This window comes from Psammomys obesus, unplaced genomic scaffold (assembly GCF_907164565.1).
Source record: "Psammomys obesus unplaced genomic scaffold, mPsaObe1.curated_primary_1811, whole genome shotgun sequence".
NCBI lineage: Eukaryota > Metazoa > Chordata > Mammalia > Rodentia > Muridae > Psammomys > Psammomys obesus.
The window spans coordinates 58,027,239-58,042,238 of record NW_026585644.1 but is presented as its reverse complement, the minus strand read 5'-3'; the positions used below and the strand labels follow the sequence as shown (position 1 = coordinate 58,042,238).

Sequence of the window (15,000 nt, the reverse complement as noted above, 5' to 3'; positions counted from 1 at the left end):
TTCGAAAGAAAACTTGAATTTGGACCATTCATTCTCATTTGTTTTCATGATTTCACTTGGGAACATGTTCCAAGGGTGGTAAGAACAGAGAATAAGTTAACAACACAAGAGCAAGAGATGAGTCATGTAATACATACTCTACTCAAGAATATGCTCTTCTCTGGTGCCTCATAAGAAGGCCAGCATACTGAAAAGCTGGAGCTGAGAGAAAAACTGCAAGCCCTCTACAACCTCTGCTGGGACCCCAGAAACTACTCCTAAAGCATTCCTTTACATGGATAAATGAGTTTTACAACCTACGTAAAGTGTAAAGTGACCTTTAGAAAACATAGTATGTAAACATGTGTGCTGTGCAAGCATGGCTGCAAGAGAACCTTGCTGCTTGCCTTCCTGATGCTTTGGTTTCATACGGTTTGTCCCCTGGAAGATCTGGAAATGCATGTTGAAATCTGATTGCTTCCTTGGCTGACTGCTGTTGGTAGTTTGGATGATTAATGCAGCTCTTTAGTTAATTAGGTTAACGTAAATTCTCATGGGTATGGCTAAATTCTTGCTCTCATGGGGGCTGGGTTAGTTATCTGAGCGTGGGTTATTGCAAAAATGTCTGCAGCTCTTGTTTTTAGCTCTTCACTCTAAGAAGGCTCAGATAAGTTTTCTAGCTTCTTCCAACTCTAGACCATCTGCAGGTAGCAAGACAGAGCCATGGCGTCACCTGCCTTCTGCAACAGCCAAAGCATGCTATGCACAGGCCAACCAAGTCCATACTATGAGAAAGAAAAGCTTCCAGAAAGAAAAAGAGAAAGAAGGGGAAGCATATTACATAGCCAAGTGAAACATAGTGGACTTAGTATGAGAGATGGCTGAAGAAAGGCTGAGGAAAGAAGATGCTGACTCAAGCCTGAAAGCCAGGCAGAAAGGGGCAGGCAGGTGACCTCAGACGATGACTGGTGGTCACTGGGTTCAGTTTTCTCAACTATCAACTGAATGGGCTTGAACTACGTGACCTGTAGACTGGCCCTCCTCTCTTCACCTAGACTACAGAGTCTGCATGGTTTGGCTAAAAATAAGGTGATAGGTAGGGAACAAGAGCATGGGTTTACCTTTCCAAAACAAAATAAATGCACGGTCCCATGATGAAAGAGGGCACAATTGAAGGGCTTCACTGAAGAATGGAGGAAAACCCAGAAGTTACACCAAATATTACTTCAAATAGATTTAATCCCTTGCCCTCCATGGCTTTGGAATCCTGAGAAAAGTATCTGTGAAAGAATTCCAGTTCTCAGTTACTGAAAAAGCACAAGGGAAGCTACATTTGTAAATCAGGACTATTGAGACTCACCTCAATTTTTAAGAAAGTTCTAGAATAAAAAATAACCAGATAATAAATGAATAGATTGATAAAGACAGATAAACAAATATATCTTCAAAGTCATGAAAACATGACCACTAAGAACTAAGCTGTATTTTTATACCACCTTTGAATTATAACAGTCTCATAGCATAGGGGAGACACAGTCTTGAGTAACATTCCAACAGTGTGTCCTTGAAGGAAACAAAGTATAATGACGAAGCTCTCCTTCTAAGCTTAAAATCTGAAGACCCTGAATGATGCATATATGGAGGAAAATGAAAGTTGGTAGAGAAAAAGACATTTGACAGAGAAGGGTTGTTCTTAGCAAAATTTAGAGTAAGGTCAGTAATGTACGTCTTGTCCTCCAATCTTAGTAACTGTGAATAGTAAGACCCATCAATCACCAAGAAAAAGAAAATTTATTATATCTGCATACGGTCTGTAGGTTTTCCTGTTAGTGCAGGATTTCCATCGAACGTAAATTTAATTTAAGGCAGAAGTGTTGGGCACAGTGGTGCATCACTTTAATCCCAGCATTTAGGAAGCAGAGGCAAGCAGATCTTTGAGTTCCAAATCAACCTGGGCTACAGAATGAGTTCCAGAACATCCAGGGCTACACAGAGAAAGCCTGTCTGGGAAAAAACAAAACAAAACAACAACAACAAAAAAACCTTATAATAAAAAGGGCTGGAGAGATGGCTCAACAGTTAAGAACACTGACAGCTCTTCCAGACTTCCTGAGTTCAATTAACCATGTGAGCAACCAACGTGGTGGTGATATGATGCCCTCTTCTGGCAGGCAAGTGTACAAGCATATAGAGCAATCATAAATAAAATACATAAATAAATAAAAGCTGAAGCAGGAACTTGAGACTTAGTAGGTAAAGCAGTTACTCTCAAAGTGTGAGAACCAGAGCTCAGATTCCCAGCACTCGCATATCTGCCTGGCAGGCATGATGGTCGACCTGTAATCCTAATACAAGTGGAAGAGTCAGAGTATCCTTGGAGGAACTAGTGAGCTCAGGGTTCAGTGGAGAGGCCCTGCCTCAATACATAAGATGGGCAGAGATCCAAGAAAACACCTGGTATCAACCTCTGGCCTCTACTCTACAAGCACATACACTTGAGAATGCATACACACTACACAAATGTAAACAAAGAAAGACTAAATGTTAGGAAAGTTAAATTCATCTCCCAAATAACAGGGTCATTTGGAATGCCTTCTTGAAGAAACAGACTTGTATGTCTACTCTCGTGACTTCTATGCTAACAACAAATACCAACATAGTTTTATAAACACAGTGTTACACAGAAGAAGCAAAATAACAAAACAAAATGCCACTGCCACCAGCTTGGGAAACCTGAAGGCCTTTGCCATGGATCATGTCCAACAGCATTCAGTAACATTCAGAATGAGCTTTCTATGCCTTACAAAGCAATATACTGAAGCATGGAAACTTACATGATGAATACATCTTGAAGGATGCTATTTAAAATCTGAGCAGATCCATGGAGCATAACTCATAAAGAGCATAAACTCATAAAGAAGACTGCAAAAAATTTAAGAGGTGTGAGAAAAAAAACAGTAAAGCAGTAAGTGTTTAGAAATAGATACAGAGAACAGAATATTCTAGTAGGGAGATATGAAAAGGGATTGAGAACAAAATAGAGCAACTTGTAAGGAACACTTCAGAGGGAATATATGAATTAGAAGCATGCAAGAAATGTTTTGCCTCTTTCTTTTTCTAATCCTGACAGAGGGGATCTATGGAAATCATCAAACTCCTGCCCAATCCAAATGCACAATTAGCAAAGGTAACTGTAATCACAAATGGCAAATTGTTTAAGTAATAAATACTCACTGGAGCTAGTTCTGTCTTAGAGGAAAAAAGTAACAGTAACTGAGTATTGCACAGCTCACTAGTAATAATAAAAAAAATATCACAGAGAAGAACAGCCGAGCTGGGCACAGCAGCATATGCCCGTAGTTGTTTGTGACCCCAGCATGCTGGAGGCCAAGGCAGGAAGATCAAGTGCTCAAGGCCATCCTGTTCTTTAGAGCAAGTTAACACAGCCTTGGAATGCATAGCAGGATATTGTCCCCCAAAACAGATTAACAAATAAAAAGAACAGTTTTAGAGAGCTTATTATTTGTCATGGTTTGCATGTGGTTTGGCTCTAAAGGGCTCATGTGTCAGGAGCTTGGTCCCAGTACAGGAATGTTAAAATGTAGTGGAAGCTGGAGGAGACAGGACCTAGTGGGAAGTAACTGTGAGTGTTGCCCTCAAAATAAATAATGTGGTTCTCTTGGGACCCTCATTAGTTTCCTTCAAAGAGTCATTATAAAATATCAAATCCTGTCTTACCATAATTCCATCATGAGCCCATGCACCATGATGCAAAGGCAAGGAGCCTCACTACAGCCAGTAATACAGACTTACTTAAGCTTCCAAATTGTAAGATTCAAAACCTATATTCTTTATAAAGCATATTGCTCCAAGTATTTTGTTATAGCAATAAAAACTAAGCCAATACACGGGTTTATCATTATTCATTTAGTTAGCTCTCACAATACCTTCCTGTTATCCCCATCACACAGGAAAACAAAACAAAACAAAAAACCTGAAACACATTTAAGGACAGTGGGGGCCACAGATCTGGGAGGAGGCAGAACAGGAAGTCTGTCTCCTAAATCTGTGCCAGTGACCAACTCAAAAACCCACCTTCTAGATGGCTTGCATCTCAAAAAATCAAAACAGCATGATGTATAGGAGACATTCATAACTCAAGACATCACTCACCATTGGGGAACGCTAACACGCTGATGATGAGAAAGAAGAAAATAACTGAAAGGATGCCTCTCCAGATGTTGTCTTCAGGAACAGAGTCATCCCTGAAAATGGAAAATAACACTGAAAACTCATTCTCAGATCTAAACATGAAATCAAAAAATTGTATGCTTTCCATAGTCTAACACCAGGAGACTGCAGATTTTCTTTATCGGAACAAAGTCACTACACACAGTTTACTACTCAGTGTCACTTCCTTCCACTCTCATAATAAAGCCCAGTTCTTACATAAGAGGAAACTGGGAGCTGAAGGTATAGCTCAGCGGTGCTGTATGTGCCAGCATGCACAAAGCTCATTTCCAGCACCAAAAATTATAAAACATAACATATAAATAAAACTGACCATCTTAAACTCCGATATAATATTCTATTCAAACATGCATTTGAGACCCATTGTTCTTTGAACACAAACAAAAACTTCAAGATATCAAAACACAAGATTTGTTATTGCCTTTAGATCTTACAATTAACAAAAGATACCCTTGTTTGATATAGGAAGTGGCAAGGGAATTTTCATAAAGTTGGAATTTAACAGGACAACACCAGGAAGGCACCAATTTGACAAGATTATATCAATTATGCTTGAAAATGGCAAGCTGGGGACCAACAGTATGCAGGAAGAGACATGAAAATGAGGCTAACAAGAAAGCATGAGTAAAAAGAATAGAAAATCAAGAGGGGGAAAAATCACAAGATTTAACTTCAGAGCAGAAGCAGAATGACAAAGAAAATGGTTACCCTTCTTCCCATGCCTGGCCCTTTCTAACATCATTTGTTCACCACTCCATCACCCCAGTGACTAGATTGATTCCATTTGTTGACGTGTTCCCTGTCTATGTGTCAGAATCCCACTTGTGAAATAGGGACTTATTCCCTTCTCTTCTTGGAACCTGACACATGATACACACTCAACAGACACTATGGACTAACTGCTGATGAGAAACAGCTACTGAGTCAACACTATATTAGACAATTTATGTTGAATGAGTGAGACAGACTAATAGACTGACAGATGCTGACTGGTAACATATGTGGGACTTAAGAAAAGCAAGTGTGAAAGGGAAAACAGAAACATAAAGCAAGGTTTCCTGTATTACTGATGACTCCTGAAACGCTTGGGAGAAGAAAAGTTGAGCACTGCAGGTTTTTAAACGCAGAACGAGTAGGCAGAGAGTATGACATAAACAGGATGGAAGGAGGTATTTTAAAGACAAGGGAACAAGCATTTATTTTAAAAAGAAGAGAAGGAGAAGGAGCTGCTGCTGCTGCTGCTGCAGGGCAGTGGTGGTGCAGCCTTTTAATCCCAGCACTTGGGAGTTGCAGAGGCGGGTGGATCTCTGAGTTTGAGGTCAGCCTGGTCTATAGTGCAAGTTCCAGGACAGCCAGGGCCATACAGAGAAACCTTGTCTCAAAAAACCAAAACCACAAACAAACAAACGACCCCCCCCCACACACACACACAAGAAGCTGTGTGGGTAAAGGCTCTTGCTGTACAAGCCTTTGATCTCCAAAACCCATAAAGATGGAAGAGAAAACAAACGTTGTCATGCTGTCTCCACATACACACTGTGGAACACAAGCCTACAATGCACACTACTCTCACTGGCTCTCTCTGTCTCTGTCTCTCTCACACATACATACACTAAATAAATAAATTTTAGAAATCTTAGGGGGAAAAAAAAACAAGTTTTCACACAAAAACAAGTGTGGGTTATTAAATCCTGAAGAAACAGGGAATGAAACAATGAGTTACCTTGATAAGGACTCAGCCCTAGGATATTGGTTTAAAAATAGAAGTTAAGATGCCAGTTTCTGTGTAGGCAGCTAAGTTTCTGCCACAAATTAATCAGGTTCTAGAGTTAGGACAAGGCTGAGCACAGGTTCAGAAATGAGATTATATAGCCTTTCTGAGACCACCTATGAGCCCAAGTAGAGTAAAAAACAGATGCCAATTCCTTTACAGGGCTCATTCCAAGCCAAACCTCAGATGCCAACAATTCAGTGTCCTAAAAATGCAGCAGGGCCCTTAAAAGGGAACTTGCAATGCCCTTTTGCTGAAGCAGGGAGGCTCTACATTTGTTTGACAGGATACTACATCTCACTGAGAAATAACTACATAGGAGGAACACAACCATCTTCATTCAAACCAACACCCCAGTGCTCTCACTCTGAGATGGTGGTATTAACACCTCCTCTTTATCAAGTTATATACTGTGCATCAGGCACTTGACAGGTATTTAATTAACATCCTCAATAATTTTCATAGTGAAATGCAAAATAGATATTATCAACCACATTTTAAAAATGACACAACTGCCCAGGAAGGTGGAGTAACTTCCAGAACTGCACAGGTTAAGAAGCTGCAGAGTTGACATTGGAACCAGAGTTGCTGGATCCCAAGGATGATGCTTCCCCTTTGTCCAGCTCCTGGGACAGGGAGTCAGTGTGAATCAGACAGAGGCAAGGAGTTGGTAGGAAGAGCTTTGACAACCATATAATATATATATATATATATATATGTAAATATGTATATATACACACTCAAGTTAAACTTGAGGGTAAAATTAATGTTGTGTGGAGAAAGGGGGTATTACATAACCATACTTTATTCCAAAATATTGTGGATGATTAGAAACTAAGGGAGGAGGTGTATACTAGAAAATTTATTGATTAAAAACAAAGTCAACCACCTCAGAGTGGAAACATTTTCCTCAAGTACAGCACAACATACAGAAACCACGAACAAATAATAAATCCACATAGAAATAAAGTGAAGGAAACTGAAGCAGTAACAAGATCCGAGAAGATCCAAATTTGAGGAAAGTACCTATGGTTCATATGAAGACAATGGGCTGAGTGTTTTAACACGAAAAGCATTCCTTCAGAAATCAATTAACAGAAAATATAACAAACAATAATAGCAAAGTCAACAGGAATATGGGAAAGGGTTGTGAAGAAATTATCATTGAAAAGAGATAGACAAATTAAGGTAACACCAAGAGACCAATTTTATCTGACTAAGCTGCAGAGTAGGGGGTGGATTTGAAGAAACAGGTAAGTAGGCACCCTATGCATTAATTACAGTTGTATGAATTTACAGCTTTTAAGGAAGGTAACTGGGTAATATTCTACACTTGCAACCATGTATATCCTGTGGCTTAGCCATTCAACTCTGGGACCATCCACTTCAAACACTCTCTTGTATATATGAAGTGGCATATGTACCAGGTTGTTCATTGCAAAATTATATATATTCACAGGAGAATTTTCCCTACACAAATCTTTGGTATAATCTTAATTTCAAACAATGTGAAAAAATGTCTACAGAAATCAGGAAATCAATCTCCATTTAAAATTACTGGAAAATGAGACGGCTCAGTGCACAAAGGCTTATATGGAAGGCTGACATCTTGATTTCAATCACCACAACTCACATAAAGGCAGAGTTGACTCCACAAAGATGTATTCTGACCTCCACATACCCATCTCAGCACATACATACACACCTCCCAACATACACAAACACACATACTGAAAGAAAGACAGTCACACACACACAATACAATTTTCTTAAAGTAAAAATAACTGATGAATCAAAACACTTGAAAACATACATCAACATAAGAACTTGGGATCAATATTAAGTATATAAACCAAAGCCGGGTGTAAAAAACGTATCGGAGTTCTCAGCACTTAGGAAACTAAAGCAGGAAGATTGGGAGTTTCAGGCCTACTTGGGATACATAGCAGTTTCAGACCAGCCTGGGCTACAAAGCAAGATACCCTGCCTCAGAAGAATTATAATATTATTAATAAAAACAAACCTACAACCTGTAACTTTTAAGCAACATCATTGGGCAGAATCAAATATGGTCTACTTAATGGAAAAAAGGTGATGAAACAACACCACCAATGGCAGTTTCATATTTGCCTAATTAGAAAAAAAAAAGTGTGCAGACAATGAGGACTTCAATAACCTGGAAAAATACTGAACAGGAGGATCAAGGAGGATCAAACTCAGTAGGGTTGGGGGGACAGATGAAATTAGTAGTCTGAGTCCTACAAGGCCACAGCCCCACCTTCACACTCAGGCCTTTCTTGAGCACAGAGAGTGTGTCTCCTGCACCTAGCACAGCCTCTATTGAGTATGAGTGCACAAAAGGAACCAAACACATTGCAGGGCTGCACAGCTAGCCTCATGGCAACCTGAGCATACAAGGCTACAGGTGAAGGCCTGCTGTGAGTTCATCTTCTCCAAACTCCAAGTCATTGAGAAATTAGCCTTGGATTGAGATGCACAGACAGTTTCCAATTATTCGTAACAAGGAACTTGGCAGAAAGAGCCATATTGTTAGTGATGCCAACAATCTTGTTTGAGGCAAGAACCAGACTATCTAGAGAGAACTGTGTTCTGTGTCTCACTCAGCAAACTAACTGCTCTAGTGTGTAAACCATCTACTCTGTCTTCATAACACTCTAAAGTGGGAAGTCATCATAGCTGCAGCTTACTGATGAGTACTAGTCCCAAGTAAATGATCTCTCTTGTGGAAGAGTCACATAGTGCAGCGTTGAGGGGTATAGTATCTAGCAGAAATGCCAGCTGTGTGACCTTAGGCAATTTTTTTAAACTTTTCTGTGCCTATTTCCTCCTCAGATAATAAAGACTAGTCATAGCTCTACTTCATGGGATCCTCATGAGGATTAAATTACTTAGTGACTACTTACATGAGTGCTTGGCACAAAAGGGTCCACTCTCCTTAGTTCACACGTTTGATAATTCTTACTGCTTCCATTTGCTCCCTCATCTAATTAGTGCTATGTTGGGGTACTTTGGAATACTGGTTCAAGTAAAGGTTTTTCATTCACCAACACATGGTTTGGGAAGAAAAAGTCTTCTCTCTTTGCTAAACTTAACTTGTGTTGAAAGCACTGGCCAGACAATGACAATGCAGCTGTGAACAAGACTGTCATTAAGTTCCCCAGGCGTAGGTCCCATCTGGTTCTGTCAAGGGACCTCTAGTGCTCATAGCAGGTACATATCAAACATCTCACATATATGAGTTATGGGCAAGAATGTTCCAGATGATATGATAAAATGAACGGGAATTGAATAACATGAAGGTGATCCCAGTGTAGAGACTCCACTGACAGACTTTCTTATCCCCTGCAATGGGTCACTTCAGGGGCCTGCTGAGCCCAGCTAGTCAAGTTTTCGAACACCTCCACTTAGTGAACATGAATCCAGTAGTGTGTAAACCACCCAGAGAAAGGATAACCAGCAGGGAAAAGACAAGTCAGGGGAGCTTTAGAACTCAAGAATCTGTGTCAGTTTCACTTCTGAAACAAATGCACAACTATGGAATAGTCTTCAGGAGACTAGGCAACCCCACTTACTCATAACTTTTAGACAAGGCTTTCTCCATGGAACCAGGAAGATGACAAGATCTAGTCCTCACCATGACTCCAAAGGCCTCTAGGCTATGTGTCCCTCTTCTCTAATTTCCTTTGAGTCCTTAAATTAGATAAGCCATGTCACAACCAAGAATCACCTTTCCTAATGGAAAATGTAATCTTAGATTACAAGGTAGATACCTATGCTACCCAAATGTTATAGTTTTAACAATGCATTCGTTCTATCTTAAAGAAATCTGGGATCTGGGTCAAGAATTAGTTGCTCAAAAATCTATTAAAGAACTTCTTTCAAGTTTGCATAGGACATCTTTCATCCTTTCAATGACGGAAGATATTGGACTTTCCAGTGATGAAAGGTACTGGGCCTCACAAATTTGACAGGAAACAAATACTGCAATGAGAGAAGCTAAAATAAATGGCATTGGGAACTATACACGGAGGACATCCTCTGTGCTTCTTGGAACATCACAGCCAAACAACTGTGAAGGGTGCTGTAGGCTTGTGAGTAGGCAAAAGGAACAAGCAGAGAGCCAAGAGTTAAACTGAATGGAAAAGGTACTTTGCTCAGCTGTTGAGAAACACTGAACACAAAGCCAGAACTAAGGAGGCAGACCAAACCAACTGGGCCAGTATTGGTTTCTGAACTAGCTGAAATTCAAAAAGATTTAACTTACAGTACACAAATCTGGAGCTCTGAGGATTATATCACAAGACAAACTGTGTTATGTTTGAAACAGTAAGTATTTGAAAGGACCAACCTAAAGAGACCTGAATATATAATCTCTTCAGGAACCAAATAAATATGAGTTACCCCAGGGTACCTATTCATGATAGATGTCCTCAAAGAAATATACAGCTCTTCCATCTAATAAGTTTATAATCTTATTACAGGGAAAAAGAGATAAATTTTAAAAAATATAAAAGAAGCTTATTTAATTCTAATTTTAAAATTATTTAAATAACTGAGAAATAGAAATGGTGAGGGTCAATGTTAACTGGCCTTTTAATTCAACCTAACACAATGCAGCTTAATAGTAGTCTAATGTTTCCCTCTAGGGTGGGTCTAGCCTCTATTAATGTACTTTTGAGCCATTACTACAAACCACTAATTAATGTTGCTGGTGCCAGAGACATCAAGGTGTCTGTTAGAGAGAGAAGAAAACAAAACATGATTATCTGTAAGAAAGCACGAGCAAGACAACCTCATTGGTAGACTTGGAAGGCGTTATCTATTGGGTCTATATATGCTCTTGAGGGAAAAATCGAGAAGGCTGGCAGAAACCCCTACAGAACCATAGAAAGGGTCAGAAATATGGTTCAAGGAAAAAGTAAAAAACTAGAATTCCCAAATCTGGTAAGGGAAATTAAGTTAAAAAAAAAAAAAAAAGAAAAGAAAAATTACTCAAAAATAAAGCAAACCTCTCTCCACTCCCCTGCCCCTCTTAGTTCCACATCTGGAGAAAACAAGGACAAATGAATTGATAATCACATAGTTACAGCCACTTGCAGTAAGGTAATCTCATCTAGACAGGGAACAACTTCTGTTGGCAAGTGCTAACAGAGGGCTGCCAATTCACTACAACCCTTTAGACCATAGATAACAATGGGAGAAGTATGTGTGGTTACAATTTTGGGGGTTGTTTTACTTTTAAGACAAGATTTTACTATGTAGTCTTGGCTGGCATGATAGACACAATGTTAAGCGACTACATTTAAAGTAGGGGAAGAGAGGAAAGGTTTTCTCCATTTATAAGACCCTTGTAGTGAAGTTTCAGGGCAGGGTATATAAATGCAATCTTCAGGAATATGCCCCTCAGTGACAATAAGAACCTCCCAATAGATAGTACCTAACTATCTCTGAACACTTCTACCATCTTCTAATAGCAACACCCTGTACTGAACCTCCCATTAAGAAAGACCCTTGAGTGGTACTAAGGCGAAAGAATGATCTAACAAAAGAACTCCTGGACAAAGTCAACCTTACCTCAGATTTTTGTTCACAATCTAAAATTCTTTCTGGGTATTCATAGCACATGATCTCACCCAGCACTATTCTTACATCCTGGTAGTACAACACACTCAAAGTATTCTTTTCTCTTAGATAACTAAGTCTTTGAAAAACAAACATTAAGCCATGTTTTATAAGTTTGATTGAAAGAACTGCACCAAACATTATCTAACTATATGTTCATTTAAGGTACTACAGTCATTACAAAAGAGAATAGTATGAAAATTTGAGAAACCATTACTTCCAATCTTCATGTAGAAAAATTGAGCTTTCTTTACAATATCCTACTAACATGGATCATAAATAATTATTAAAAAAGATACTAGTAACTCCTAATTTGATTAATTATGCTTCTGGTTTTATATAAGGTAAATGTGTGATTAATTAGTTCTTCATTATGTGATTTCTTTATGCAATTAGCATAAAAGTGAAATTGTTATAATTTTTGGAAAGGTCCATAGCTCAAGGTTCAGATTTTTTTAATTACTTTTGACAAGCTGCAAAAATTCATACTCATATTCATACTTCCCCTAGACAGAATATGGCATAAAAAAGAACTTCCAGAAAAGACAGCTCTATTTTGAAAGGGCTTACAATAATTTTATAGATTTTCTGTTGAAACAAATTATGCATTCTTGCTTTTCATCATCTAAAATAAAAGAGTATAATTGCTTTTCTCATTTCAAGAAAACCCTCTGAGAATTCTGTCATTTCAAACCCACTTATTAGATGCAGTTAAATAGAAGTTACTGTGAAACAAGTAGGTATGTCATACAAGGCCCATTTTCCAAAGCCTCTACCTGTTTTCTCAATTCCAGAACATACTACATGCTATATAGTAACTTCTCAGTAACAAACATCATTTAGAAAGCATTATCAAACAATAAATTCATGCTTCTTAACTCAGTGCCATGCACTGAACTAAACAACAACTACCAGAAAAGATCAATTTTCATGACAATCCTATGAAGTGTTAATACTGATATTTTCAGTTTGCAAACAGAAGAGGAAACCGGGGCTTAACAAAGGTGGTCATACATTTTTCTGTGGTAAAATCAGACGGCACGATGAGTAGTTGAAGGTAACCGTAATTAAGCCCAAGAGTGATGTCTCTCCAAAGTGCTAGAAATTTGACTAGCTAGATGCTATAGGACTTTACAACAATGGTGGTGGCACTCCTAAATAAGAGTTACCTACTGTTTCTATGTCTAATGTAATTCATACAAATAACATTTGCAATTTATCCCTATGTTGTACAATGCTGTCTGATATGTAACATTACATGCCTTTGTCCTCCCCACTACTAAATTCCAGATGTTTCGTCAATACTTATGTCTGGTTAACTTACCCCTGCATATTTTCCTCAGATGTTCATTGATTACTGGATAAAAATACCAGGAGAAGCTGGGTGACCAGGAGAAGCTGGGTGACCAGGAGAAGCTGGGTGTGGTGGTACAAGCCTATGCTCACAACACTGAGCTAATGTAGGAAGAGTGGAGGGTTCAAAGCTAGCCTGGGCTATACAGTCTAATCCTATCACAAATAAAAAGAAGGGAGTAGAAAGAGCTGCCATTAATAGGGCATCATGTATATCAGGTACTCCACAGGTTTGCACATACTCATTTATTCTTCTAAGCTCTGAATACAAACTTTTTATTAATTCTGCAGGCATGGGCCCTCACGCTCAGAATAAAGTAACTTCATTAAAACTATAGCAAATTTTGAAGCCAACAGTCTCTTTTTTTTTTTGGATACTCTTGGGAGCCCTAATGGTATGGTGGGTAGGGTATAATTCCCATCTCTATAAAAAAAAATGTAATTCAGATAATATAAATCATAAGCAGAAATAGGGATACGTGTGCCGCAGGAGATCCATCTGTAAGGTATGAACATATACAACTATTAGAAGTGATCTGAAAATGTTTCTTTTGGGGGGAATAAGAGAGCTGTGTTATGATGTGTGCATTTTATCTGCCTTGTTTAGCATTGTCTCCAGATATTACACAATTGCTCAACATTACCATCTTTCGGCCTGTATGTCAAGATATAGATGACAGAGCAGGGTGTGCCCTGTGTGACGTGCAGGCAGCTACAGCCTCTGCAGTACAGTGCACTGGATCTGACGGGTACTGGGCTGTGCTTGACTAGAGGCGACCACTGGGATGTGTGTCAACAGCAATTGCAGGTGCTATGCATAGAGGTGGTGTTTGAGACTGGAGGAGCGGTTATGCTAGATGATTGTGGGAAATGCATATTGCATCGAAGAGGTACTGTATCTGAAAAACAGTGCGATGCACTTCACATGTGCATTTGTGTGAGCACCTGGCAATACTGAATACCAGAGGAGAACTCTGGGATTCTGTTTGTATACCGGGCCTGGTATGATGTGTGTTTTGTGTGTAATGTGTATTGAAAGAGGTGCAATCATGAAATGATTCATGCGGTGTGCTGCCAACAGACCACTGATGAAGTGGTTACGGAGTAGGGCCTCCTGGTAGTGACGTGTAGGAAATGATGAGAGCGAGGGGTGCGGGGACCCAGCTAGTTGACCTGCATGAGCTCCTGGTGTGGCCCGAGGCAATGAATGAGAGAGATGGGATTTAGAGATCAGGGGCGGCAGGTGCAAGAGGCAGAGAGGACTGTAAGCCACGCGGTGGGCGGAGGACCTGCGTGGGCCATGTGACCGCGAGCTTGGACGCGTGGAGCAGGTACTCGCTTTCTCACCACACGGGGATACTCTACCCTCCGCCCTCCGGTTCCCCGAGCGAGGACAGACCCTCCTCACCTGGTGAAGGCAAAGTACATGAGGCTGATGATAGTGAAGCTGAGCAGGGTAATGGTGTGCGGCCGGTAGAAGAAGTCTATGGTGATGTCCTCCACTTGCTGCTCGTTGATCATGCGGAAATGCATCCTGTAGTTCACATCATCCTTGCTTAGAGTCCGGCTCCCCACGCAGGACGCCATGGTCCTCCTCGCCGTCCTGCCGCCGAGGCGGAGGCCCCGGCCCGAGAAGGCTGGGACCTCAGCTGTGACCGACCTCGGCGGTAAAGCTGCCTGACTCTGGGGCCGGGTCTGGCGCCTTGCGAAGGGTGCCAGCAGAGGGGAGGGCCCGCGCGCGAGGGCGGGGTCGCGGCGCCACCATGGCGGCCCGGGGCGGGGGGAGACCGGAGCCGGCGGCGGCAGGCTCTGGCAGGGCGACATCGAGGACGCCTGCCCTCCCGCGGACACGCGGGGAGGCTCTCGGATCGGAGGCCCGCGGCGGCCGTCCGCAGGGCCTGCAGGGCCCTGGCCGGCGCTGCCCCTGCGCCCCACCCGCGGCGTTCCCCTCCGGCCCCGCCGCCGATGGTCTCGCCCGCTGGGAGCGCAGCCCACGTGGGCGG

General features: G+C 40.8%; 1 protein-coding gene across 3 annotated transcripts in view; it reads right to left on the bottom strand.

Annotated features, from left to right (window-relative positions):
* Positions 1–14,717, bottom strand: part of Ptdss1 (phosphatidylserine synthase 1) — a 64,500-nt gene extending 49,783 nt beyond the window's left edge. Inside the window, exons 1-2 of one of the 3 annotated variants that reach the window (XM_055619983.1) lie at positions 14,406–14,717; positions 4,153–4,244 (exon numbers count right to left, since the gene is read on the bottom strand). In XM_055619983.1, the coding sequence (XP_055475958.1) occupies positions 4,153–4,244; positions 14,406–14,584 (271 nt within the window). In that variant the 5' untranslated portion in view covers positions 14,585–14,717. Of the gene's footprint in view, positions 1–1,100; positions 1,121–4,152; positions 4,245–14,405 lie in introns of those variants that run through there. The other 2 variants (XM_055620000.1, XM_055619991.1) reach the window with 2 other exon arrangements.
* Between the last annotated feature and the right edge of the window lie 283 nt (positions 14,718–15,000).